Raw genomic sequence first — 26,969 nt, 5'->3', positions numbered from 1 at the left:
ATGCCCTGCCACAGAAGCAGCCAGCAGCGATGGGAAGAGGCAGTGGTGACCCCACAGGCAGGACTTCTCTGCCATCGTGCTGAGGAGGGTCTCAGTTCCCCATCCCAAGGCCAAGGCTCTGCACCAAGGCAAGGCAGAAGAAGATGCCACCTGACTGTCCTGCCAAAGCAACTTTGCTGTGCAAAGCCAGCATCACTCAAAAAAAGCAAGGAATTTAAGAAACGCTGCTCAGACTGGTCCAAAGGATTCGTCCTTCAAGCAGGACCAGCTTAGAAGCAACTCGCCCATCTTCGCTGCCCAAGCCAAAACAAGCCCCAGCAATCACTACACTGAAGTGATAATCACACCGCCAAGAGGTCTCGGTGAAGATAGTGCCTAATCTGCAACCCCTAACAAAAAGCAGCTTGAAGGTCACTGTGCATCCCAAAGCTCTGCTTTCATCAAACACTGATACTAGAGAGCGCAGCATGCAGAATTTCAGGGCTAAGTGACGCTGATGCCTGGGCCACAGCCGAGTGCTCGGCAGTGAACCCAAGCCAAAACACACAGTAGGGCAGATAAAGCGAAGCCTCAAGGTAGCCTGACCCTGCCCCAGCAGTAACAGGCTGCCTGTCCCACGGTGCAGCCGGCTGGCAAGGACACCCTGATCCATGGAGGTGCTTGAAAGGGAGGTGGGTGAGGATCTGCAGCATCCAGCCCTGTTGAGCTAGGACCAAAGTGGAATTTCCCTCCTCAGACAGGCTGGACAAGGGTCTTGTGAGTGCTAAGCAGCTCAGGGAAGAGGGGAAATAGGGCTCTGTGTGCTGACAGAGCTCCTCAGCCCCTGCATGCTCCTTTCCTGGGTAAGCACCTCTCCAGCAAAAAGATGGGTCTTCAAACTAAAACCCCAAACATGGCACATAGGAGTGTATGGACCATGCGGGCTCTGGAGAGGTGGAAAAGGAGCATCACCATGCCACACACCTTTGCAACCCAACCCCTTCTCCCTCCTAATGCTGGATGCTCCCTGGATGCTCAGAGCGAGGATCCCCCATCCCCAGAGCTCCTTGGGCTCTGGCCAGCACCCAAGAGGACAAGGGGCCTCTAAAACACACAGCCCCATCCCGCCTAGGACTGTCCCAGCATGGGGAACGGGGACATCATGCTCTGCACCACACTCTGGGGACAGAGGGACCCTGCCAGGCTCTGCTTCCCATCCCACACGGGTCACTGCTCCCTACCTGTCCCTGCAGCAACTCCAAGTCACCTGCACGCTGCTGAAACCCAGCGTCACACCCACCTGGACGAGGAAGCTGCAGTATTAATGAGCCCCGTGTGGGAAAGGAGTGAGATCTGCTAATTAAGTTTACCCTCATTAAGCGAGAGGAAGAAAAGCAGAGCGCCTGTGTTTCTCCGCACAGCATCAGCAATAGCTGGTGGTGGTGAGGTCAGGGAATAACCTGGGAATGTCATGGAAGAACTAGGAGATGCCACGCTGCCTCACCACATGCTCCCTTCCGCAGAGGTCACGGATGACTACTGGGTATAGGACGAGATTTGGAGGCTTGGTTTGGTTGGGAATATATTTAGGAGTCAGGAAGGAAGGTCTATGGCAATTTAATCTCAGTTGTTCTTTTACTTTATTCAGCTTTCTGGCATCTGCTGATGCCACAAAACAATAGAGCACAATAAATAACAGCTGAACGTTCATTGTTCTTCTCCACAACCGAATCCCATAGCCTCCAATGCTCAAAACCTAAAATGATGATGCTGATATAAACTGCAAGTGAGAGTGAGCAATTAGACTGGAGAAGTCTAGCGGCTGCCTTGGAGGGACGGATGCAGGGAAAAATGTGGCTCTGCAGAAAAACACTTCCGTGATATAATTTCTGCAACATTATGAAGCGGAGTAAATGAACACACACCGGTTGCGCTGCCAGTTAAGCTGTATGAGCTGATTTCAGATTCCCCCCAGTAATGAACAACGATTTCTTTCTGATGGAACATTTTATATTCCGAGGGCCTGATGCACATTTCATCCCAGCCTTTCTATCGGTCTGGGGGTCTTTTATGGAGTTTGTTTGCTTTGTTTCTAAAAACAATTGGGTGAAACATGGGAACACAGGAGTGTCTGTGCACAGAGAATTAATAAAGAATCGCCGATGTCTTCTCTCTCTCTCATTCCTATAGACTGACTAGGATATTAAATTCCTGGGTGAGTCATTGAATGTTTTCCTGTCTGTCTTTTTACTCTTGCTGTAATAGCTTGCTTGGAGAGATTCCTGCATTGAACATTGTCCTTTGCATTTTCAAAGCACCCCTTGGGGGTTTAGCCATGTGAATTCTATTAGCCAGAAACTGGGAACCCCAGGATACTCTACAAATGAAATAATTATAATGCTTAAGTTGCTCTTAGCAGTCCATCCTATCTCCAGAACACCAAGCAAGCCCCTCTTCATTCACACTCTGCACCACATGCTAGCAAAGCAGCAGCATTAGCCTCTTCAGATGAAGAATCTGAGGCACGGAGGGATGTGTGCAGCTGCTTGCAGGCCCAAAGAGAAGCTACATCTGTGTTGGGACCAGCTTTTTTGTCCTAAACCGCTGAATTCCTCTGGGACAAACTGGCAGTTTACCAGGTAACTGGGGTACCTGCAAGGCACAGAACTGTGTGGCCTTGCCAGGGTGGAAGAGCACAACCTCACCAGCAGCAAAGAATTTGTGCAGCCAGGACTGCGCTCACATCCTGGATTAACGAGGAGCAGCCCCGCTCCTCCTGCTGCTCCTTATCTGCCTGCGTACCAGCCACACTCCAGATGCCCAGGCATCTCCCACACAGCAGCTCTCCCTCCTCCAGACCTCCTAGGGACAGATGGGTGCGCAACCCTTTCCTGCACCACCTCCCGCTCCCCCAGAGCTTTCCCTCCAAGATGATAAAGGCCCCCTTGGATGTGGGAAGCACGCAAGCAGTTGCTGGGAAAGATCTACATTGCCCGGTGTGGGCTGCGATGGGGCTCTCACCATTTTCAGTTTGTGTTGCTGTAGGATCTCGTCCAGGTTCTGCCTCTTCTTGTAGTTGAAGTAGAAGTTTTTGCACTGTGACACAGTCTTGGAGCCCACCATCCTGGCAATGGCCGACCAGTTCCGCCCATGCTCAAGGAGACCTGTGGACAGAGAACAAGGATTTAACACCAGATACACTCGCATAATGGCAGCATTATCCACACACAGGATGGGAAACATCCTCTGCACAAGCCAAACTCCACAGGAACAATACGGTCACTAGCACCCGGCTGAATGGCTTCGTAGGTCATCCCCTGGCCTAGAAGAGGCTGTTTTATTTTCCAAGAGGGAAAAAAGGCACTATGCTAACCACCTCTGGAACAAAATACGTCCCACAGCCACGTCCCAGCCAGGCACCAGGCAGTCAGGAAGGTGAGCAGTGCTCCCTTCCCTTTGGGACGGCTGCAGGAGGCGTTGGCATGAGCAGGACAACTTAGGACAGCAGCTCTTAGTCCCTAGCATAAAGCAAAGGCTCTTCCCACCCTCCTGCGCCCCAGTGATGACACTGAACAGGGTGACAAGGCAGTTCAGGGGCCTGGAGCATGAGGTCCTGTTACGGATGGGGAGGAAGATTCCAGGCAGGGAAACCCAGGTGATGTCCTGGGCTGGGAAGAGGCGTGCTGCGGATTAGTGCTGATCGCAGGCTCAATGAGCACAACCAGCTTCCCAGGTCAGGCATCATGCCAAGGGCTGGCAATCCTGGCCAGATGGTGCCACCCGAGCATGAGGCTCCTGCCAGCGCTGGGGCAACCCAGCAGGGTGGAGGAGGAAGAGGAGGAGGAAGGTGCAAGTCAGCACCCTGTGTCCTTGCAGGCTCTGCAGGGGTGTCTTGGGCACCCCTAGTCCTGCAGCTCGCAACCACAGCACACAGACAGGCACAGAGGTGACCTGGTCCCTCCATCCCAGGCTCCTGGACAAGATCCAGGTGGGCACCATCCAGGCTCACTGGGAAATAAAGCCCCATTGCCAGCATGGTGCATGGCTGGTGCTTCCCATGGTGCCCAGTGGAGCCGGAGCTGCCACCCGCCTGCCAGATGCTGCCAGTCCAACTGGGTCCTGCTGGTCTGGCTGGATCCTGGCTGCCCACATGATGCCACAATCAGGCCAAAAACTCCCCTGATCCTCCCCTGCACCAAAGCATCCTTGCACAGGATGCAGACTGAGCCCAGGGGCAAGGTGCCACAAAAGGTGACTTCAAGATGAAAACCAGCAGGGAAAGAACCTGCCAAGGGCATCACCCTCTTTTGTTAGGGGGGTTTCTGCCCAGAAGCCACCAATCACAGAGCCTGGGAAGAGGCACTGCCTGGGTATCTCTGCTGTTCATCCCCAACCCCTTCCCTGGCTGCTCTGATGCCATGGGGCTCAGGACCACGGTGAGTGTCATGTTCAGGCTCCTGAACGTGGCTCTGCCCCAAGCACCAGCTCAGACCTAAGCGCCAGCCCAACCTCTGCTTCAGCCCAACAACAAACCCACCCCAGGACAGACTGATCTCAGCACAGACACAAGCAACCAGAGCCAGACGGACACACCTCCACCAGCGTGTGTGAGCCCCGCACCGCGTACCCCAGGAGAGATGTACCCCCCTCTCTGCTTCCCACATCCTGGATAAAGCCAGCAGTACCCAGCACAGCAGGAGTTAACATCCAGCCCGTGCCTGTATCCTGCCCGGTCCCAGCACCAGGGCTTATCAAATTGCATGTAAAGAGGCAGGCATCACACAGCGCTGAGCACCACAAAAGGCTGTGGCAAGCCAAGAAACAAGTTTGAGCTTTAACTCTGCAACTCCCAGCCTCGCTTAAGCCAAACCCACGACCTCCATCACCCCGCTGGCAAGCTGGGACATCTCAGATACAATAATAAACACAAAAAGGGACGTCCGGCCACCAACCATGACAGATAACGAGCTGGGGTGAGAGTCCTCCCCCCCCCCCCCCCCCATTGCAGAAAGCTGCAGGGGAACACAGGACAGTCCCCTGTGTGTCACAGCCTACCCCCTGTGTCACAACCCCCGTCGCTGCTGTCCAAAGCAAACAAGCAGCTCAACCCCCTTTTTGCTCATCACAGCGCTGGTGGCCCCGCACCAAGCGTGACAGCCGGGGCGTCACTTGCTGTCCCCCCAGGCAAAGCCCTGCAACACTGGCAGCTCCATGGGGCGAGATGCTGTGCCATCCGGGAAGCGGGATGCGGCACAGCACAGCTCGGGGCTGGGGGGTGATGGATGCCAGTGCAAACAGTCCCTAACACGGTGTGACCTTTGCAAGCCGCGGGTGATGCCAGCTCCTGGCTGCCCTTTCCCCTGAGGTGCCTGCAGCCACGGGGCAGGCGGTTGTGTCCGTGCTGGGCTCATGAAGGGGAAGCTCCTGCAGCCCCCAGCCCCGCTCTTCCCTTTACATGAAACCCGGGGCAAACCAGCGGCACCTGCACCCACACTGCAATCATCTGGGGAGGGACCAACCGAGACACCCCGGGACCTGCCAGTACGCCCTCGGCTTGCCAGGCACCCTGGTTTGCTGAGCTCCAGCAGCACGGAGCCTCTGCACCCCCCCAGCCTCTGTGCCGTGCTCCCCAGCCCGCCTCGGCACCGCTCAGCCCTCGGTTCCGCAGCGCAACTGAAACTATGACTAACGGAGTTATCAGATCTTAAGGCAGGCTGCGCTGGCTGGGGCGGGGGCTCCGGACGCAGGGGCTGCCCGCAGGCACGCGGCTCCAACGCAACCCCTGAGGTTAACCCCATCCTTCGGGCCCCAAAGCCGGGACTTACGTGCTCCGGGTCCGGCTCCGGCGGGCAGGGAGCGTGCCCGGAGCGTGCAGCGGGCAGGCTGGGAAGGACGCGGGCGTCGGGGCACTTCTTCAAAGCCCCCCCGGGCACGGCAGCCCGCTGCGAAGCGCTGCGAGTGCTCCGCTCACACCCTCCCCACGCATTTTGCTTTCGCTCCCTCGCAGCTGCCGGAGATAGAGAAGAAAGCAAAGCCGGTTCCTTAAATCCTGGGGGCGAGAGGATTTCAGAGCCATGGGCGGCCGAGAGCGGCGAGCGAGTGGGCTCCGGGGCTGGAAACCAGGTCACAGGCGGAAGACTCCTGACCCCGATGGCAGAAGTTGGTGGGAACACATGCTCCGGCCCCAGCGCTCTTCCCTCCGGCGTCCTCCGCGCTGCTCCGGCTCGCCGGAGCTTCCCAACCCTCCGCAGCCGCGGTTGTTTAACGGGGATGGAAGCGCCTCCAGTGTTTTCTCCCCTACCTCACCTCCTCGCTCAGGGCTACGGGGAGGCTGCGCGGCTTCAGGAGATGCCAGACGTTGCCAAGAAATAATAATAATTAAAAACAAGAGGCAAAAGAAAAAGGCAGGAGCAAGGCGAAGGGGAGGGAGCAGCCGGCTGCGCGCCGCGGCTCCGCTCCTGCCAGCCCGGGGACGGGGAGCCGGTGCCGTCGGTATGTGGCGGAGCAGCGAGCGAGCTCTAATCTGTTCCTCTGGCTGACCCAGGGCTCGTTGCATCTGAATGTGACCTCTAGACAGAGCATTAATAACGAACGTGGCGCTGACCCAAGCTGACAAGGGGTGCGGCCGCTTGGCACCCGCTCCCGCCTCCCTCTCTCACTTTCTGTCTCCCTCGCTCTCGTCTGAATGTCAGCGGCAGGGGGAGGGATCCAGGAAAACAAAGCTTGGCTAATAGTTTCCTCCGCTCTCAAGTGAATCAAAGGCGCTTTTCTTTGGGGATGTGCGCGCTGGCCAGCCCAGTGGCACGCTGGCGCGATGCCGTGCCACCCTGGCACACCTCGGTCCTGCTGCCCCGGTGAAGGAGGGACAGGGAGAGGATTGGCATCGGTCTCACTATGGGTGGACTGGGGCTTCTGCTCCGGTACCAGGAAGCGGAGGGTGGAAGGGAGAGAAGCCTGGAGAACATCTTGGAGCGCAGAGGAGGAACCGGAGGGCAGCAGGGGCCATCAGCTCGTGCCCCATCGGCTGTCTGCAGCGTTCCAAGGCTCCCCAGCATGGCTGCCCTGCTCCATTCGGGGCTCAGCAAGGGTGGAGGGAGTCCATGAAAGGGTCCCTTAATGGGCGCTCATGGATTATCAGCTCAAGGTTACATGGGAAGAACTAAGTGATCTCATTCCCCTGTGCCTGATGGTACCTGGTGCAATCCTCCAGCCCCTCTTGCACCCATGAAACCTCTTGGGAGCAAGGATGGAGGCAGTTCTCACTATAGCACAGCCAAAACATGCCATAACCATAACTGGAAAAAGACTGGCACTTTGGAACCCAATGCATCCTGACAGCGTGGTTGGCATTGCTAAGCTGAATTACTGCACCGCAGCATCGCTTTCCTCCACTGATCTCAGGGCACTTTGCAGCACGTGGGAGAACTGCTGCCCAAGCAAGGTAACTTCTCCAGGTCCATGGAGTCAGTGAGGGCAGAGCTGGATGAGCACTGGATTCCTAAGGAGAGCAATGAGGACAGGGCGCAGAGGGAAGCCCATGTCCGTGCAGGCGCCGGAAGCACTGCCAGAGGGACCATCAGGCAGGCGGCCAGCTCGGTGTGATCTTGCTGCAATGATGGGTGATGCTCTTCCTTCCTTGAAACCAGCCTGTCACGCTCCTGTTGAATCTCTCCTTCAGCAGCTGGATGCAACCATGCTTCTGATGTGCTTCATGGCCATGAAGGAGCTCACAACAGTCTTCACATATATCATGCCACCTCTCCACAGGGAAGCAGTGCCACCAAATGAGGCGTGGACATGGAGTGGGGACCCTTGGCCAGCTCAGCTCTAGTGCTGTCTTCCTGCTCCGCTGGCCCTGGCTGGGGACCCCCAGTTCCCAGATCTCCCCTTCTGAGCATCAGCCTTCTGGTGCCTCAAGCCTGTGCCCTGACCACAGACCTGCCCAGCTCTCTCCCTTGTACCACAAGCCTCCTCGTGTGCTGTGTCCCCATCCTTTGACCCTGCGAGGCGATAGGAAGCCTCCTCCCTGAGAGGTGCCATCCCCTCTGGTCTGGCTGGGGACACTGGAGTCTCCAGCACAAGGCAGTGAGCACACGTGAAGCAGCTGCTCCTGGCGGGCCCAGCTCTCTGCCTTCACCTGGTTTGGATATTATTCCTGCTCCCTTATTGTTGAAAAAATAACGCTCAAGATTAAAATGTAGGCTGTAAATTATAGTAATTACCCAGCAGTTCCCCCTGACAGGCCTTTTGTGTTTCATTCACTGACACTCACTAAGCAAATCCTCGCAGTTTGCTCCTACATGCTCGAGAAACATTCAGCCAACAGCAGTAGAAAGCACAGCTCTGGGGGAACAGCAAGCAGGAGCACTACAGACACTATCCCGGGATAACACCCTGCCTGAAGAGCAGCAAAGCCCCAGCCTGGGATGTTTGGGATGGGACTGCAGCTCTTCCAGGGCAAGCATTAGGGTCAATTAATGCCTTGGATGCAGTTCTGCCCTTGTGGCACACAATCCACCCCATCCCAATGATTTCCACCATGTCACTTGTACAAAGTCCATGGCAAACACATGGCTTGCTCAGAGCAGGCAGATCCCGTATTCTGGGAGGCTGTGCTCTGAGCTCCCCTTGAACCCAGCCTGGACGGAGAGCACCCAAGTGGGGAACCTCAAGGCACATCCCACCCCAGGGCCAGAGAGAGGGACAACACACAGCGACCAGCACAGGCTGCAAGCCACCTTCTCCAGCCCACACTTACTACCATCAGCAGGTTGTTACAGCAGTAAACATCTCTGACTGGAGACGGAAAGGCTCCAGCATGAGCGCAGGAGAGATGGAGGGAGGAAGGTATGGAGCTGCTGGTCCCTTGTGAGAGCAAGAGCTGCCCTGCCAAGAAGTGATGGAGGAAAAAGCAAAGACCCAACAGACCTGCCTCTCCCTGCCCTTCATCCAGCACCTCGTTAGGAACAACAGTGCAAACCCAAATGAGGGTTGGAGGAGCACACAATTGTGTGTGTCTACACACGCACTCAGGCTCCAGAAGGATCCTGCACCATGAGACAGTGCGCGCTGAAAGGCAGCTGCGTTCTAAAGGTGATGGGAGATGCTGAGAGGGCTTTTGTGTCAGTGGGGTTGGGGGTGTGTTAATCTGAAGAAGTAAGTATATTTTGTTTTAAATAATCCACTTCAGTTTCATGAACAGAATGAGACTGGAAAAAAAAAATGGTTCAGGTCAGTCCAAAACTCATCTTGCTGAGCTGGTTGTTGTCAGAACTGAAAATCAGCCCTTGAAAGAATATATCCTGTATCCAAGGAAATATTTTACATATACCCAAAATGAACTATTCAGGAGTCTTGATGGGTTATTTAACTCTCTGTCATCAGCTTTTTACATTCATGCCCAACCCTCCACTCCATCAAGCTGAATCCATCCCAAAAGGCCCAGGAAAAGGCATAAAGAGCCAGAGGCTGGCCTTGCCCCAAGGGCAAGAAGCACAGAACCTCCTCAGCAAGGCTGGGAACACCTCAGGTGAGCAAGAAACTGCCATTTCCACACTGCCTCATTACAAAGAACAAAACCACTTGTTAGAAGCCAAGGGGAAAACCCAGACTCGGGCGAGAAGAGAGACCAGACTTTACAGACTAACAAAGGTCATGCCGGAACCTCCCGGTTCATCAAGTTCAGCCCTGCAACACCGGGTGCTTAATGAAAACCTGCTGCTTTGAGGATCACGGCAGCGGTGCAGGGAGGCAGTACCAGGAGAACACGCTCCCCTGTCATTACAGCAATCTCCGCACATTTTGACAGACTGGTGAATCAAAGTTTTATTGCGTAATGAAAGTGTCATTAAGCAAGAACTTTCCTCTCGCTAGGTTTTCGTTCCCCTAGTTAACTTTAATAACATGGTACTCCCCTTTATTGTCTCTTCCGACAGACACAGTCCTGCCTCTTCCCGCTTGGAACTCTCCATGCAGCTCTGGGGCTCTGGAGCAGAGCAGACAACCCTGGCATCTCACTGTCCCACGCCTGTTTTCCCTTACAGAAACAACATGGAGTTTAACGCCATGCATGAAAATGCCAGGGGTGAACAGCAAGGCCAGGCTGATCTCCCTGTTGGTGGGCGCTGGGAGCAGACAACACCGTCCCCATGGGCCCAAGCACCCCAGGGCGTTAGGGCTGGTTCTCCATAGGACTCATATCTTGTTTAACTCCTGAACCAGCCGCTGTGGGCTCAGGCTGCTACCGGCAAAAGAGAAGAGCTTTTCACAGCTGAGTCCTTACAGTGAGAAGGATGGTGCCCATGTCTCTGTGCTGGGTGCCCGCCGCCTCCTCCAGCCCCTCAGGTTACCTCCTGCCTTTGCAGTTTGCAGTTGGAAAGCCCCACTGCACCGGTCCCTGGAAATGCCAAATAGAGCCAGTTTGAAGCATTAAAGCGTCTGCTTCCTGGCAAAGGGGAATTTGGCTCCTCTGCACAAGTCTGGTGTTGCAATCTCAGTTTCCCAGGTTGTAACGGAGGGGGAAAACATCAGCAATCGGGCTTTACACCAGCAAATCTCCCTGCCTGCCCCTGGCCCCTGGGCTGGAATAATGCTACGTGCTCCCACACCTCATCCTTCCTCCACGCAGGCTTTGGCAGCTGGTTTTAAGACTCCTTAAGCGCACCTCCAGCATAAACCAGCAAGAGGCACTTTTAAACAACCAGATGAGATCTCCAAAACAAAGCAGCGCCCGGATAAAATCCTTCCAACGACCCTCCCCTGCTCAGCACCTGCTCGCCCCACTGCCTGGCCCCGGGCCAGTTGGGTTGATTAAAGTCTATCTATTAAGTTTTGTGTCTATAGAGAGCCGCGCTCAGCGACGCGCAGGATTGGCACCGGCTTGTAAAGAGGGTTGGAACAGCTTAAAGGAGAGTGAGCCAAACACTTTGGGATATTCACAGGCAAAGTAATCCAAGCCCACGGCTCCCACCGGCACCTGGGCAGCCGGCGCTCCAGAACGTGTAATCACCACTGCAGCAGCAGGTGCATTTTCCAAGGCCAGCCGAACCTGCTAACAGGCCTGTTTGCCTTCGCCATCCCCACACGGCACACTCATTTCCATTTTAATTTCCCATTTACAACCCTCACCGGGCCAGGAGAGCCGGCAGCGATGCGAGTGGGATGCACGGGCTGGGGACACGAGCTCGACAGCCTATCAACAGGACGTGACTTTGGCAAAGGACCGAAAGCCGCGAAAAGAGCTGGCGCAGGAGCGGCACGAGGAGGGGAAGTGGCAAGAAGGGCTCTGCTACACTCAGCGCTTTTTAAACACGGTCTCAGCAAAGGCTTTGAATCAGCTCCAGGATGTAAAGTCACCCCACGCTGCCCGCAGCCCGGCACTGTGAGCTCCCCGACACGTGGCTGCGGAGTGCTGGGGTTCACCGTCCTCTCCCCAAGCCCCAGAGCTGTGAATGCTCTGAGCATGTCTGGAACACATCACACCACCAGCACAAACCTCTGGAGAGAGGGGTGAAGCTGCACCTCGTGCTACGAGCACCAGAAGGTGCAACAAGCACCAGGCAAGGTGCCTTCCTGCTTTCCTATGACCAGCTCCTGCCTCGCAGGACACGCCAGGCTCCAGCCACAGCCCAGACATCCCTGGTGTCAGCACGGGGCTGGAGAGGCTGGGCACACCATTGCCTGCCTCTCCCAGACAACTCCTGAGTCTCGCTGGGAGCAAACCAGCAACGGGACAGGCAGAATCCAGCCCTGCAGCTCAGGGCTACCACCCTGCACCGACTGCAGCACTCAGACACCATCCATCCCTGACTGCTGGGTTAGCTCCAGCAGAACAAACAGCAGCAAGAAAACAAGTGGCTCACCTTTTTTAGCTGTCTCCATCTCCTCTTCGGTCCAGCGAGAGCTTTCATTCATCTCCAGAGAAGCTGGAAAGGAGGAAGAAAAAGAAAGCAGTCAGTTGTGAGTGGGAACCAGCAAGCCCAGGGAGCTCAGAGATACCCAAATGCCCAAACCCCATCCTATGCCCTGTTCAGTACAGGCACAACAAAAAGCTGTGTGGTGCATAGGCACTCCTGCAGGGAAGGCTGTTGCGGTGCAGGCTCTCAAGTCTTTTCCACACCACAGTAACCCATGCACAGCACCCTCGCTGGGACGTGTCTCAGTGATGCAAAACCTCTACTTTGGGACTGGAAGAGAAGCCAGATGGCTTGAGGGTGGCAGCAGATTTCCTGCTGATTTGGTGCCACGCACTCTGGCCCGCTAACAACAGGTACCAAAGACGGAGCTGGCTTCGGCTGTGTGCTTTGGAAGCGGCAGACGCAGGGAGGGACCATCACCCTCTGCACAGACGGAGGAACAGCATCACCACGGTGGTGACGTGCTGACCGCATCCATTAAGGGAGTTGACCGTGCTTGACCGTGCCATCGTCAGGCTCTTGGACAGCTCAGAGCCATTTCCACCCATACTGGGGGCTCCCCCAGAGCAGCACCCATCACAAGGGGATGTGCTGCTCTAGCCGGGAGAGGGATGTCAGCACCTGATGCTCCTCCTCTCCCCCATCCCAAGCACAGTGCTGGGGACACCGAGGCCCTGCATAAAGCCTTCACTATGCAACAGTCCTGTTGGCAGCCTGGCACTAGAGTGAACCGTACAATAACAAACCAGGGTGTGAGTCAGAGGCAAAAAGCAACTTGGTAAGGAAACAGATTTCCGGCTCAGGCTGCCAAGGGGTTATTACTCCAAACAACAGGCGAAGCATTATTTCAACAGTGATGAGAGATGTTTTGACAGTGTCCTTTCAAAATGGAAAACAGGCTGATAGGTTCAGGATAAAGGATATGGGTAAGGAGAGAAGGAATCATCTTCCAAGAAGCTCTATAAGAAGCTGAGACCCTGTGATAGGACAATGCGGGCTCTGATGCCCTCCGCATTGGGAAGAGGCATCTCCTTCACAGCTGGCTGAGCACAACTGCAGGTGCCACGTCCTGGAAGTCCATGCAGGTCAAAGCCTCCCCCTAGAAATGCCTTTTCCCCTTGGGATGCTGGCCAAGAGGGAGGGAAACGGAGACCTGGCCGCAGGCAGAGCCAGGGCCACGATGCTGGTTTACGTAAAAGAGAGTGTCCCCAACATGCTGCAAGGCCCCTCGCTCAGCTGGAGGATCCCTGTTATTGTATGGGAAAGAAATGTCAAAGAAACGGCCCGTTTGCTTTGATTGATGGTATTTACTGAGGTTGCTCAGTTATGAAACAGATGCCTACGGGGAGCTCCGGCACGCTGCAGTTAAACCACAATACGGTTTTGTGTTGTTTTTTAATGTTCAATTGGTATTTAAAATGCAATAACTTTCTTAGCCAACCTAAATTAAAGCACTGTTAGAGAGACATGAAGTGAAACCAATTGCTCAGATATGTCACTGGAATCGATCCATTCCCTCTTCCCAATTTAACACGGTCTAAGTCTTTTTCTCTGCGTTTGCAGTGAAGTTTATGAAGGACTCCGAGATGCTGGGATAAAAAAGAATTCCCATCTAAGTTCCTGCCATTATCTGCTGCTTCTTTGCAGCATTGCTTAACAAGTTGGAGAGGGAGAGCAGGGCTCTGTTGTGCCGGGAACTATTTATATCGCCTGTATGAAAACAGCGCCCGCAATCAAGGCTTCAGCCAGTTGTCAGCAGAGGAACAGGGAGGCGAAACACCTCCGGGTGATTTATAGCACACGGAACAGAACAAGCAAGAAACTGCAGAGCAAGGAAACAGAGAGGAGTCACCCTGCCTTTATTTTTACCTGCCTTTAGGTAGCAGAGTAATAATCTTGTACTTGGTAAGAGTAAAGCGTAGGAAAACCAGCCAAATTCCTTGATGTAAGGCTTTTGTAAGTCAATACACGAGTGGTTTTCCAAGGTGGCCACTACGGATGCTGCAGATGTGAGAGGCAGATGCACCTGATGCAGGGCTGTGGATGCTGCCACGGATTCCCATCTAGCCCGGGACTGGCGGCATCATGCTCGCAGCCATGGGTTAGGGGGCCTTGCTAACCCTGCTGCTAGCCAGGGCCCTAGGGACCAGCATGGAAAATGCTGCTTTTTGGGCTAAACAAGTGCAACCTGAGTGCACACTCACGACGTCAGCCGTGACCCGCTGCCCCCCTTGCCATGTCCTTCAGCTGCCGAGATGGGAAGGGACCAGCCAAATTCCCAAGGCCAGCGGGTCACAAACCCCACAGGCTGCAGCTGCTCGAGCTCCAGGCAGGCTTGGAAACAGAGAGGGCAGGAGAACTGGCAGAGACCAGGCAAGCCCAGGATGGCAAAGCAGGCTCCTGGGCAGAGGTCGGGGTACTCAAAGCCCAAACTGCTGCAGAGGGAAACACATCTCTGGGTGCAGGAGGGACACAAGCCCTGCATGAACGCAGCCAAAAGTACTTCTGAACCCCCTCTTTTTGTTCTGCAGTACTTCCTCTCTGAGGCCATAAACCACACTAACAGCCAGGACATGCCAAGCTTGCAAATGCCTCTGCTCTATCTGGGTGAACTGGGTAATTCGTAGGATGGAGAAACCTCATTGTTGCTCCCCAAAACAGAGGATTCCACGAAGGAAAACCCTCCTCTGTGAGCAGGGAGCAGAGCACGGTGATGCCCCATCACACCAGAGAGGACAACCAAAAACCTGTGCCAAGATCTCCCCATCCCATGCCCACTGCTACCTACCGAGCTCTGCGCTCTGCTGCGGGGCAGTCGCCTCCTCGTTGTTGGCTTCATTGGCCATGGAGCGGGTGATGCGGCCCTTGCGCCTGCCCTGGCTGTTGGCAGTTTTCCGACCCTTGGAGGTGACCGTTTCCTTCTCATCGTTGTCTTCCCCAGATGTGTCGTCATTCTTGTCCCTGCAAAATCAGGGAGGAAAGGGGAAAACCCCCGTGGTTGGTCTGATTTTTAGGCCAAGCAATTATTCCTCTGCACATGTTTGGGGATGAGGGGTTTTTGCTGGGTCTTTGGAGGGGGGGGAGAGCAGGTCTGCATTTAGTTTTGCACACGCAGGCTCTTTTCCTGGCTGGGATTGGTGGTGGGGTGATTTGTGGTGGGGCTTTCTTTCTGCAGCTGGCTGCAGCTCCACCACCAAGTGCACGCAGAGACCTGACGGAGACAGGTTTAATACCAGACCATTCAAATTCATCCCTGCCTCCTCCTCATTTATCTTCCTGAAAGGACCTGCTGGTAAATGTCTTTGCAGCCTAGATATAATGAAGCCAGATGTTCTTTTAAACCAAGTATTAAGCCCATTACAGATAGCTAGCGGTCTGCGTGCCAACCTTTCCCCGCCACGGCTCCGACACTCCCTGTTTGGTGTGAGGGAGGCAGGGCTGGCTGAAGCCCTTCATCTGGGAGCGCTCACGCTGCCATCAATAATGCTGAAGGTGAAGTGCTGCGCTCGGCTGCGCCCAGATTGCTTCTCTGACTCCCAGAGGCTCTCACAACAGCAAAACAAGCTGGAGGATCAGAGGGGCTTTGCGGGTTGATTGGGTTTATATACATAAAAGAGCTTATCAGAGTTGTTTTCCCAGGTTGGGAGCAGCTGGGATGAGGAATGAGGAGGAGAGCAAGCTCTGCTCTTCCCTCCCTGCGGAGGAGGTGCAGTGGGCCCACATGGTCCTGCACGGGGTCAGGCAGCCCTGGACTGTGTTAGGCCCAACCACTGTATCCTAACGCTGCATCCCACCACCACATCCCCAGCCCCTCACCAAGCAGGGACGGATTGTCCTTACTTTGTCAGTTCTTCTTTGTCGTTCTCGGTTTCCTGCTTGTCTTCCTCCTTCTCTCCCTCTTTCTCCTTCTCTTTCTCTTTTTCATCTTTATCTTCTTGGCCGCTCCGGGGCATTTGCTGCTGCTGCTGCAAAACAAGGGACGTAAAACAAAACAACCCCTCAGTGCTGAGGCGGATTCATCGCAGCACCTGGGCCAACCTAAACAAACGCCTCGAAACAATGCTGGGGGCGAGCAGCCAAGAGGAAAGAGCGCTGCAGGCAGAGAGTACAGCAGGGTGCTTGCAGAGGCCATGGAGCCTGAAAGCTTTCCGGGGAGATCAGGGGGAGTTTGGGCTCCTGTTGCAAGCAGTGGGACAGCCCCAGTGGCTCCCCCGGGGCAGGCAGTGAGCAGGGAGGTGAGAACAACCCCCTGCTCCCTGCAGATGATGACTGTCACGATTTGCAATCACGATTTGCAGCCGGTGGGATTCACTTTGCTGGAGCATGAAGGAGATGGGGGCACCAGAGATACCCTGAGACTCAGCAATACCAATGCTGCGATCTCTTCCTCAGGCATCTGACATGGTCATGCACCCCAACTGCTCCAACTCTATTGCCCGGGCCATGGTACCCGAGGGAGGGACACAGTGATTATAATAGCTCTGGATTTTGTTTCAACAGCTGCAGGAAGGAGGATGCTGGGGAGGCCTAGTTCCCCTGACCTCCCTTCCCTCTGGCAACTGGCAACCGAGAGGCATTTCATAGAGAAGTAGAAATTAGAGGCGGAAATGATTTATTAAACCATCCTGCTCCTGGCTGCTTGCTCCAGGAAACCCACCCTGGGCTCGCCCAGCCCCTGACCAAGCTGCAGGGCTTCCACCATCCCTCGGGAAAGGGATCGGTGATGTAATGGGGGGAAATTGCCTTAAAGTGGATTTATCAGCAGAAAGTATGGTCCCAAGTGGCCTGGTCTGGCTGGCACAGAGCCATTCGGCAAGTGTGGATGAGGTGTCCCTGCCTCCCTCAATCCACCAAGATAGGCCTGTCCCTGATACGGGAGGCTGCCTCCAAGATGGGCATCCCTGCAGCAGGCACTGGGTGCAAGCTAAACCCTCTGCCCCCAGGGGCTGTTGCTAAAACGAGAAGCACGGAGCTGTCACAACAGGCTCTGGAGCAGCTGAACGAGCAAGCTGCTGATTCTTCCAGGCCCTGGTTCAACACAAGTCCTCAGAACACAGCGCTGCCATCGCTGGATCCCTGCGGACTTTCAGTTCCTCCTTGCATGGGGGGAGGCAGCTGTGCCACCAGGACGCGGCTCAGCAGCACACGTGTGGCAGGCATGGCCAGCCCCTGCCGCACCCCCACGCCAACACACGTGCTGAACGCACCCCCATCAGCTCACACCCCCGCTGCACCCCCAAGGAACGGCTCCGTGGGATGCAAGGCTGGGAAGATCCAGGGGAGGGGGAACCAGGGAACAGTTCACACTTGGTCACACACAAGATTTTCCAGTCCATAAATCTCTCAAGCGTGGGGAATGAGCTGTCTCCTGCAGCAAATGGCCAACAGCATCGTACGCGGCGTGCCAGGCACTGCCAACACCAGTCCCCGACCCAGGGAGGAGGAGGCAGGTCGGGATCCTGCCTGGCTGCAAGGGGCATTGTCACACACGTCTTCCCAGGGCTGCTCTGAGCCTGGTGACTCCCTGAGTCACAGCAGGGTGAACCCTGAGCATGGGTTCAGCCCCAACAAACACCCATGGGATGAGGACTGTCACCTCTGAGGGTCGGGGGGAGCAGGGCAGGCTCTGCTCCCACCACCCATCCCTTCACCAAGTGCTTTGGCAAGGGAGAGGAGCCCAGGTGAGCTTCGCAGTATTGCTATCACCCCATCGTGAATATTTTCTTCTGAAGGATGGGGATCCCTGCATCCTGAAGATCATAGAATCATAGAATAGTTAGGGCTGGAAAGGACCATAAGATCATCCAGTTCCAACCCCCCTGCCATGGGCAGGGACACCTCACACTAAACCATCCCACACAAGGCTTCATCCAACCTGGCCTTGAACACCGCCAGGGATGGAGCACTACCCACGTCCCTGGTGTGTAAACCCAGCCCTTCTCCAGCTGTGACTGTATGAGCCCCTGCCCCTGTGCCAGGCTGGCGGGGGCTCCCAAGGGAAGCTTCAACATCATCTCATCTCCACGCCTGTCTGAACCAGGGGGCTGTCACCCCAAGCAGCCATCACAGCTCCTCCCTAGAGGAACAGGTTGGGAACGTGGCTCTCCCTGTGCCAGCCTGCAAGAGCAGCGGTGGAAAGGCAGGGAAGAGGCGCGAGTGGCCATGGTGGCTCACACTGTAATGTGGGTGCTTCCCTGGAGAGGCATCTGCTGAGCTCCAGCATGGCAAGGACTGGCAAACCCCATGGCCTGGCTTCAGTGCATCCCTCTCCTCTGGGAGGTTTCAAGCCCTGGCAGGACATCAAATTAGGGCTTTTCCACTGCAGAGGAGCATCTCGATCCAAGGATGCCCTCTAGTGATTGCCCTGCTCCAGCCCGACGGGTGCCCGACACCAGGAAGGAGAGCCGGGAGGGCACAGCACCCTGCGCACAGGGGGACAGGATGGGACAGGACGGGGTGGCTCTCACCTGCCCGGCTGAAACGCATAAATTGGGCAACACCATCACCACGAGGCCACGGCTGGGAAAACTGTCCCCAGCTCCGCCCGTGCCTGTGCTCATGCCTGCATGTGAAGGTGGCTTCGAGCCAAATGCTGCTTTGAACCCTGACGAGCAGGCAGTGATGGCTTACCCCCTATGCTAGGGCTGCTTACGTGTGGGGCACCCCCTGAACACCCCAGGAAGCACCTCTGGGTACGGTCACGCTCGTGAGTGACACCTCACATCCCACCCAGGGGTATGTGCCGGGCTGGAGGCTGTGGGGCCGGTTGAAGCCCTGGGGAAACAGGCACCCTGGGGTCCTGAATGCACCCATGGGAGAGCTCAGCTGCAAACAGCACGTGGAGCAAGGCGGTGGGGCACCCCGCAGGGACCAACCACAGCAGCTGCCTCAGCCTACCCATGCTACCTGCTCTACCCCAGACCTCAGCCCGGTCAGCGTCGGAGCCGGACCACGGCACGGCACAGCGCCGGGAAGCCACAGCCGGGATACCATGGGCCGGCCGGTCCCCCGCTCCCGGCACACGGGGAGGCTATTCTTAGTGCTGGACGCGGACCAGCTCTGGATGATTCAAGGGACGGGACGCCATCCCAAAGCGTGACAGGCCAGGAAATGCTTCCCCAGTTACGAGCCGATGTTTCCCTCTGATTCACGCTGCCCCGGTTAGAGGTGGACCAGCAGGTGGGTCAGCTCTTAGCGGACACACCAAAGCCCAGCACCAGAACTGCTCAGCTCCCAGCACGCTTCATCCTCTCCCCACCTACATCCCTGCCCCCCTGGGGATGAGGCACCCTGTCACCAGCAGGTACGTGCTCCCCACCTTGCGCAGGAAGGTGAAGGGACGTGCCCGAGGCCAGGGAAGATGCCTGTGGCAGAGGGCAGGGCTGTCCCTCCTGTCCCTCCCTCCCAGGTCAGACGCTCTAACTGCTGGACCACCCTTCCTCCTCCTCACATCGCTGCTGCTTGTTTTTGCTGCCGACACATCCTGTTTATTTAGAAAGGCCCCAGGACAAAACTGCACACGGGATGAGCGGCCGATCCTGCTCCGAGTCCATGGGGACGGGCGGCCTCCTTCCCTGCGCCCCGGCATGAGCTGATCCGTAATTACAAACACCTGCTCTCCTCTATCCCGATTTCCCACCAGCCCTGGAGCAGCTGGACTGGAGCAGAGCGCTGCCAGCATCCCGGGAATACCGCCTGTGCCGGCCACCCCCTTGCCCCAGCACCCGGCTCCCCGCCGGAGCGACACTCGCCCTGCCCAGCTCCCTTGGGCACGGCACAGGGATTTCAGCCACTCCAAAGCTCCAGCTCCGAGCGTTCTTTCAGGGGACACCAGCTCCCAGGTAAGTCCCGGACAAGGAAACACCAACCCACTGCATGCCCAGCAATGGTTCTGCCCGAGAGAAAAGCCCCGGCAAGGAAGAGGTGCAGCTCCTCCCACTCTGTTTACTTCCTCTGCCGAAGCACTGCCTGCTTCTGGAAGCAGGATGGGAGCACAGGAGGAGGTGGGGGAAAGCAGCTCCCCAGCCTTCACCCTCCCCAGCCCTGACGGAGACACCCGGTGCCTTGGCACGGAGACAGTGAAACCAGCCAGAAACCCCTTCCCGGCCAGCAGTGCGTCCCCCTGCACCCACAGCACCCTGCCCACAGGCCCTCCGCGAGCTCCGGACCCTCATCCCCATCACAAATCACTCACCTCCCCGCTCCCCGGCTCCCGTGAGCGGCCGGGCCCCGACAGCCCCATCGCCGGCTCCCGGCCCCTGCTCACCGCCCAGCCATCCGGGCGCGCTGTGCCTTACATTCTCCGGCTCTGAAGGCTTCCTGACGATTTGCATAGTTAAGCCGTAAACTAACCACAACATTCCTCTTATGATTTTGCAATCTGCTGGAATAACGTGGTCGCTCTAAGTCGAGTCGATGAATCATCATCTATAAACCACAGCTCTCGTCACCGGGGCTCTCAGTGCTGGCTGCAGCCAGCGTGATTAATCCACCAGGATGCCAAGCTTAACCTACGGCACAGGGCTATTTATTTTCCAAACTTGCAAACCTCCGGAAAATGACTGCTCCTGCCTTCCTCATCCCCTTCCCCGGGAGAGGAGCGGGGACCATGCCAGGGCCCAGCACACAAACCTCACTCGCTGCCCAACGGGCATCCCAGCGCAAACCACCAGACTGTGCACCTTGCAAATGGGGGCACTCACAGCCCCCTTCACTCCTGCTGTGCAGCACCCTCAAAATACACACCGGAACACCACTGTTACCAGCATGGCTCAGTTCCCCAGCCCTGGTCCTGTTGGGGGCCTTCCTACAGCAGCTCCCCTGTGATGTTTGGCTGAGCTCATCCCTAGGAGTCTTGTTCCCACCCCAGGACAACCAGCTCTTTCCATCCCTGTCCATGATGCTTGCTGTGGGACAGGCTGGCAGGGAACTGGCTCAGGTCAGTGATGGCACTGTGCAAGAGCCCACTCCCAAGCTCAAGTGCCGGCTGGGAGTGAGAGCTCTTCTCTCTTACACCATGTTTCGAGGCCAGCCTGGCTGCACAGGGAATGCCATTTGGTGGCCAGCAGGTGCATCACATCCACTGCCATCATTACGGGTTCTTACAGAACACGAACACACCACAGAAACCACCAAGTCCTGCTTGCTCCTTACATCAGGAGGGAGCAAACCATGTCCAGAGGGAGCCGAGTGCACCACGATGAGCCATGAGCAACCGGTTTTGGTGCTGCACAAACCCATCCACAGGCACCGCAGGCAGCAAGCTCCAGGGGTTTTGCTTGAGGGCGGCTTTGCACAGCCCTTGCTAAGGGTTCGCAGTGTGGTGACGCTTGATAACCCTCTCCCCATCATGTCACACCTCCACAGGGACTTCGGCACGAGCCCCATCCCCTGCAGCAGCCAGGAGCTCGCTGTGCCGCCTCTCCTGCGTGCAGGGTGCCAGCTCTGCGCTTCTCCCACGGGTGACTTCAGACCAGTGGCATTTATGATGCTCTGCAGGGGCACTCAGCTGCGGAGCAGGCTCAGGCCGAGGTCACTGCACGCAATCAGGGAGTTGCAAATTCAAACCAGCTCGAGATAAGCCCAAGACAAAAGGCCTGCACTAGGCTGGCCAGGAGCGCCTGGGGTTTGCTTTGCTGCTTCTCTGGGAGCCCCAGCACACTGCGATGGCCATGTGTGTGCATGAGGGCCCGCTGGCATCACCCTGAAGGTCCCACCCTGTACCAGCACCACCGGGCAGGATGCGCTGCACTCTGTGGCACAGTCAGCAGGATATAGCGCTTGGGTCCCCAGCCCCATAGGACACTGAACAGAGCATCTCTGCCAGGAGCAGGCTGGCATAACACAGCCACGACTCCTCCACCACTCACATCCATCCTTCCACCTGCTTTCAAACTCTCCCTCTGGCTCATCACACCAATGGGAGCCAGGACACGGGCTCAGCACCAGCCTCCTCTTTAGCCACCAGGCTGCCCAGACACCTGAGGTCTCCCATGGAACATCCTTCCCCTTTTGCTGATGCCATAGCAGAGAGGTAGGAGCACCCACCATGGAGGTCTGATGCTGCATGGCCAGTTACAGCACTGCTCCCTGCATCCCCCTACCCATCCCATGGATGGATATGGAGCACAGGAAGGATGGCTTAGAAATACATTTATGCACCACATAACTAACTCACAGGACCCAGCGGCTCTGATCCAACGGTCTGGAACGCCTCAGCCCTCGCTGCCACCCACTACTGCACATCCTGGCTTCTCACGACCATGCACGGCACCCTCCACTCATGGGAGAAACCACAAAGCAAAACAAGCCGCTGCCAAAACAACAAGGAGAGGAAGAGGAATGTCTGCCGGCGACTTGGCTTTGATCGCTTCCACCCGGGGCTGGGTTTGATGCGGAAGCGACTTGAAAAATCAAAGGGCCAGGGTTTGGATTTGATAAGACCCATAGAGAACGTGGGGCTCGCTCGGCACACAACCCGACCGCGACGGCCTGGAGCTGGGCTGCTCCTCTGCTGGTAAACAATAAACTCCGCAAGACAGCAATCATTGCATGGCAGAGATGGAAAAGGCTGGTGCTGTGCCCAGCACCCCGGGAGGCACTGAGCAGGCCCTGCGCAGCTCTGCGGCACCGCAGGCCGCAAGACACGGCCGGTGCCAGCAGCAAAGCGCCGGCAGCCACAGTGGGGCTGTCCTGCTGCGCCGTGGGGAAGTCCTGTGCCATGTCCCAGGCTGCCGGTCCTGGGGGTGAGCAGCGTGCTGGGGACAAGGAGAGGGGCTGGCTGTGCGACTGTAGGGATGCTGGACCCTGCAGCATCGCTCGCCAGACCATGGCACAACCAGAGCATGGGCTCATCTCGGGCAGCACCAAGAGCCCCCCGGGCAGGGGCCCCTGCGCAGCTCAGCGGGTGCTGGTGCCTTCCCACCGCTCGCTCCTTGGTCTCAGTGATGGTTACAGGACCCTGCTCACTCAGCTCCCTCCTTAAACCACCGAGGGCTTTTCCATAAGAGGAAATGTTTCTTTTCTGGGTCGCTGCTGAGTTTTTTTAACAAGTGATTTGATTGCTTGCGAAGGGAAAATGACCCGAGGGGAAGAGAGCGTAATGTTTGGAAGCACTGGAGATGAGCCCCCGCTCTGTCCCAGGCGGGGAACACGTGTTTTCTCTTCCCTGTGGTTTGCTTTACCCTGCTCCCCCCCTGCTCGCAGCTCCCCGGCCACATGCTGACCCTGCTCTGAGCACAGCCAACAGAGGAAGGTGCCGGGTCAGCAGCTCGTGGGATGCAGAGCAGCATCCACGCACACCACAGATGCAGTGGGGGCAAAGCAAACCCCGTATCCGGAGCAGCTTTCCCTGGATTTTCAGCAGTGCTTGCTTTAGAAAGCAACTTAGCAATGACACAACCTACTTCCCGTCCATTCCCAGTCAAACCTGGATCACAACAACCAATAGAACAACTCATCCCAAAATCCAACTGCCTCTATCACTCCCTGTCCCGCTGGGAAGATGCTGCATTACCGCCAGGGTCAGTAATGCTCAGCCTAGATCCCAAATCCCTGGTCTTGAGGAGTACTCACACGGGTGCAGGCTCGCCAGGAGGATGCATCAACCTGCTGCTGGAGAAACACGAGTCCCAGCTCGGGAGCCAACCACAGTGGGGGGTTCACGTCACTTTTAAGTGACTCTTTTATTATCACTAACTCAGATGCAATCAAGCTGCATGGAAGAGCCTGGTTGTGGTGGTCAAAGGATCCATCAGCAAGTGGTCCATCAGCAAACCCGTGCCTGATGCCTGTCCCTGCCCCGAGCACGCAGGTCTCTGTGCTGACCCTGCGCTGCCAGCAGCCCATGAGGCCGTGCTGGGACCTGGGGACCATCCTCCCCCAGCAATGCATCCTTCGATTCTTTTCCCAAATATGGCCACATCATTCTCATTTAATCACCCCCAAAACTGCAGCTGGGATTTCAGGAATGTGAGTTTCCATTGTGTTTGCCTGATTAGGCTGCCTGGAGGGGCGGCAGGGCTTTGGAAAGCTGTAATGCACTTGAAATGGAGGAATGGGCATGATGCACCTCACAGGGAACACCTGGGGGACAGGGTATGGGAGCCCAGATGGAAAGAGCAGGTGCCAGTGGAAGGTTACAAGATCAATATTAGCTCAAACTAGCTGTTCTCACACCTTGCCCACCTCCTCTACGCAGGCACCCTGATGCTCAACAGCATCACACACAAGCACCCAAGGGATAAATGCAAGGCATTTCTCTCCATGAGGCTGCACTCGAGCAGGACCAGGACCACAGGGACCGACCAGATGTGATGACTTCTTACGGGTCCTGCAGCCTCAGCCTGGCTGAGCAGGTTTCCCCAGCCACCAGCAGTGCTCTCACTGGCCAAATGATGAGCCAAATTCAATCACTTTGGTGTCCTGGCAGCGAGCTCAGCCTACACACGACAGCAGGATGGGGCTGACCTGGGGGACGGGACAGCGAGCAGAGCAACTCACAGCAACATCCCATCACAACACACCCTGCCACTGACATCCCAGGCAAACTGCTCCAGCACGAACCTGCTCCTCAGATAACCTCAGTACTCTTTAAAACACAGCACTTGAGTCAGCACAGGCTTAAACGCTTGTGGAATGTATTTACAGATGCTTGTGGCAGTGAAGTTTAGCAGCCGCATCCAGGCCTGTTTCAGGGTGAGGGGCTGCATTACTAAACCAGGATTTTATGACACGTTATCTCCCTGCATCTGAAAGAGAAGCTGTCCATTGTCACTAATGAGGAGCCACTCCCTTGACTGATCATAGTCAAACACTTCCCAGATATAAATACCCTTCACCTCATTATCCACTGCAGTCAGTGGAGCAGGGGCACACGCGCGATGTGCAGTGTAAGAGGCAGCTCGCTGAGCTCCAGACCCAATCCCTGCGGATGGAGGAGAGGTGGTGGCACAGTAAGGCTGGACCTAAGTGGGTGCTCTGCTCCTGCATCAGGGATGGGGAGCATGGGGCCATGGACCTGGGGGCAGGCAGCGCTCACCTGGCAGCCTGAGCCCCGCCAGCCAGGACAGAGCTTCCATGAAAGAAGTACTGGTGTTGATACAGCTCCAGGCTGGGGCTGTTTATCCGCATCAGCGAGGGGAATGGTTTGTGTTTGGGGAGGGCGGGCCAGCGGCGGGACGGATAATTCCATCTGGGTTTTGGCAGGGGACGGGAAGAGGGTGGGCCTGGGAAAGGCTGTCAGCCCTGGCAGGGAGCGTGCCGGCTGCCCGGCCGGGTCACACCACAGGCCCCAGCCCTGCCAGTACAGCTCTGGCACCGCTCCCCGGTGGAGAAATGGGGGGTCGGGGTGGAGCCGGTCCCCCCGCGTGCCATGGAGTGAGTCCTCGAAAGCATCGGCGCTCGCACACAGGGCCCTTTCGCCAGGGGCTACATGAGCACTGTCTGACAGCAGCGCCAAGGGGGACGGTGTGACGGCACGTCCCGCATCCATCCATCCATCCATCCATTCATCCACACATGACTTCATCTGAGTCAGCCCAGGGCGGGCAGGCGGCTCCACGGCCGCCCATCGCTGCTGATGACTGACCCGCTGCTGGAGCGGCTTTTCCTGGCGGGATGGCCGCCCGCCTCCCCATCGAGGCACGGCGTGGGAGCTCCACGGATTCTCCCCTGGGGATTCAGCAGCACTGACACAGGAAGCACAACTTGTGCCCTGCAGCGATGTGGGCACCGCTGCTCCAAAAGCAAAGGCAATATATTCCGGAATAAAACCCCTGAGCTGTGCACGGAATGATTATGCTGAAATAAAGGCACTTTTCCTGCAGCACAGCTTCAGCCCAACGCTTGCTCAAAGAGGAGACACGTGGCACTAACTGCCTAGCTTCGATCTTCATAGCATCCCAGACTGGTTTGGGTTGAAGGGACCTCAAAGCTCACCCAGCTCCAACCCCTGCCACGGGCAGGGACCCCTTCCACTAGAGCAGCTTGCTCCAAGCCCCTGTGTCCAACCTGGCCTTGAGCACTGCCAGGGATGGGGCAGCCACAGCTTCTCTGGGCACCCTGTGCCAGCGCCTCAGCACCCTCACAGGGAAGAGCTTCTGCCTAAGAGCTCAGCTCAGTCTCCCCTCTGGCAGGTTCAAGCCATTCCCCTTGGCCTGTCCCTACACACCCTTGGAAAAAGTCCTTCTCCAGCACTCTTGTCAGCCCCCTGGGGTAATTGTTGGTGCCCCCACTACAGGATTAGGGGCATTTGCAGAGAAGCTCTCTGGAATACCCTAAAGAATGACTGCGATAGCCCCCAAAGGGGCTTTCATCTACACAAGGGCCTGTCAATACAGGCTCACGCAAATCCATGCAGATTAATTAATCAGATTCATGCCGATTACTGGATCGGATTGTTTCACCATGACACAAACTTTTTTATTTTCTTTTGTTTTCAATGACAAGTTACACACTTGGAAGTTATTCCTCTTCCCAGTGACTCCCCCCTTGCAGGGTTCAATGGCATTTTCCCTACCTGATCACAGTGGATTAGTTTAGAAAGGCTCTTCATCTCAGGAGCCCAAATGTTCCACAGAGCCATCCATCAGATGGGAACACCTTTCGCCCACCAGCACTGGCGCAGGCACCATGGCAGGACCATGCACCCTGCCCCAGAGCAGGCGGCTGCTCCATGTTCTGACAAAGTGGAAGCAGAATCGTGTGAAGTCCCTGCTTTTGGCAGGAGATTTTCGGCACTAAGTAGCAGCTTTATGAGGAATGTCCTTTGCCAGGGGACCATCAGCCAGGGAGCAGTGGGATTCTTACTTTTTAATGGACTTTTAATAAGTAGGCCACAATGAGAGCCTTGACACCAGAGTAGCTTTGCTCTCCATGTAATTATCTCCACTTCGCTCTCAAGCTCCTCCAAGAGCAAGTAAGACCACCAGCCTCTCCATGGGGAAAGGAGTGAGAAAACAGAGCAGGGCCACTTGAAATGCTATTTGTGCCAGACCCCATCCACTCCTCTCATCTGATCTCATCCTCTAAAATCAATGATATCTCACTTCTGGCGTTTAATGGCTTGAACCCTTA

At 56.3% G+C, this 26,969-nt stretch overlaps 1 protein-coding gene across 16 annotated transcripts in view; it reads right to left on the bottom strand.

Annotated features, from left to right (window-relative positions):
* NCOR2 (nuclear receptor corepressor 2) overlaps nt 1-26,969 on the bottom strand; it is a 229,705-nt gene that overhangs the window by 44,433 nt on the left and 158,303 nt on the right. For 12 of the 16 annotated variants that reach the window (XM_065692712.1, XM_065692720.1, XM_065692710.1 and 9 more), the window contains exons 15-18: nt 15,735-15,859; nt 14,683-14,855; nt 11,841-11,903; nt 3,001-3,143 (exon numbers count right to left, since the gene is read on the bottom strand). In XM_065692712.1, coding sequence (XP_065548784.1) covers nt 3,001-3,143; nt 11,841-11,903; nt 14,683-14,855; nt 15,735-15,859 — 504 coding nt within the window. Of the gene's footprint in view, nt 1-3,000; nt 3,144-11,840; nt 11,904-14,682; nt 14,856-15,734; nt 15,860-20,088; nt 20,177-26,969 lie in introns of those variants that run through there. The other 4 variants (XM_065692716.1, XM_065692714.1, XM_065692723.1 and 1 more) reach the window with 3 other exon arrangements.

The sequence above is a fragment of the Lathamus discolor genome, chromosome 12 (assembly GCF_037157495.1).
Source record: "Lathamus discolor isolate bLatDis1 chromosome 12, bLatDis1.hap1, whole genome shotgun sequence".
In the NCBI taxonomy this organism is placed as follows: Eukaryota; Metazoa; Chordata; class Aves; order Psittaciformes; family Psittacidae; genus Lathamus; species Lathamus discolor.
Note: the sequence above shows the minus strand (reverse complement) of the source record. Positions and strands in the feature narration are given on the sequence as shown.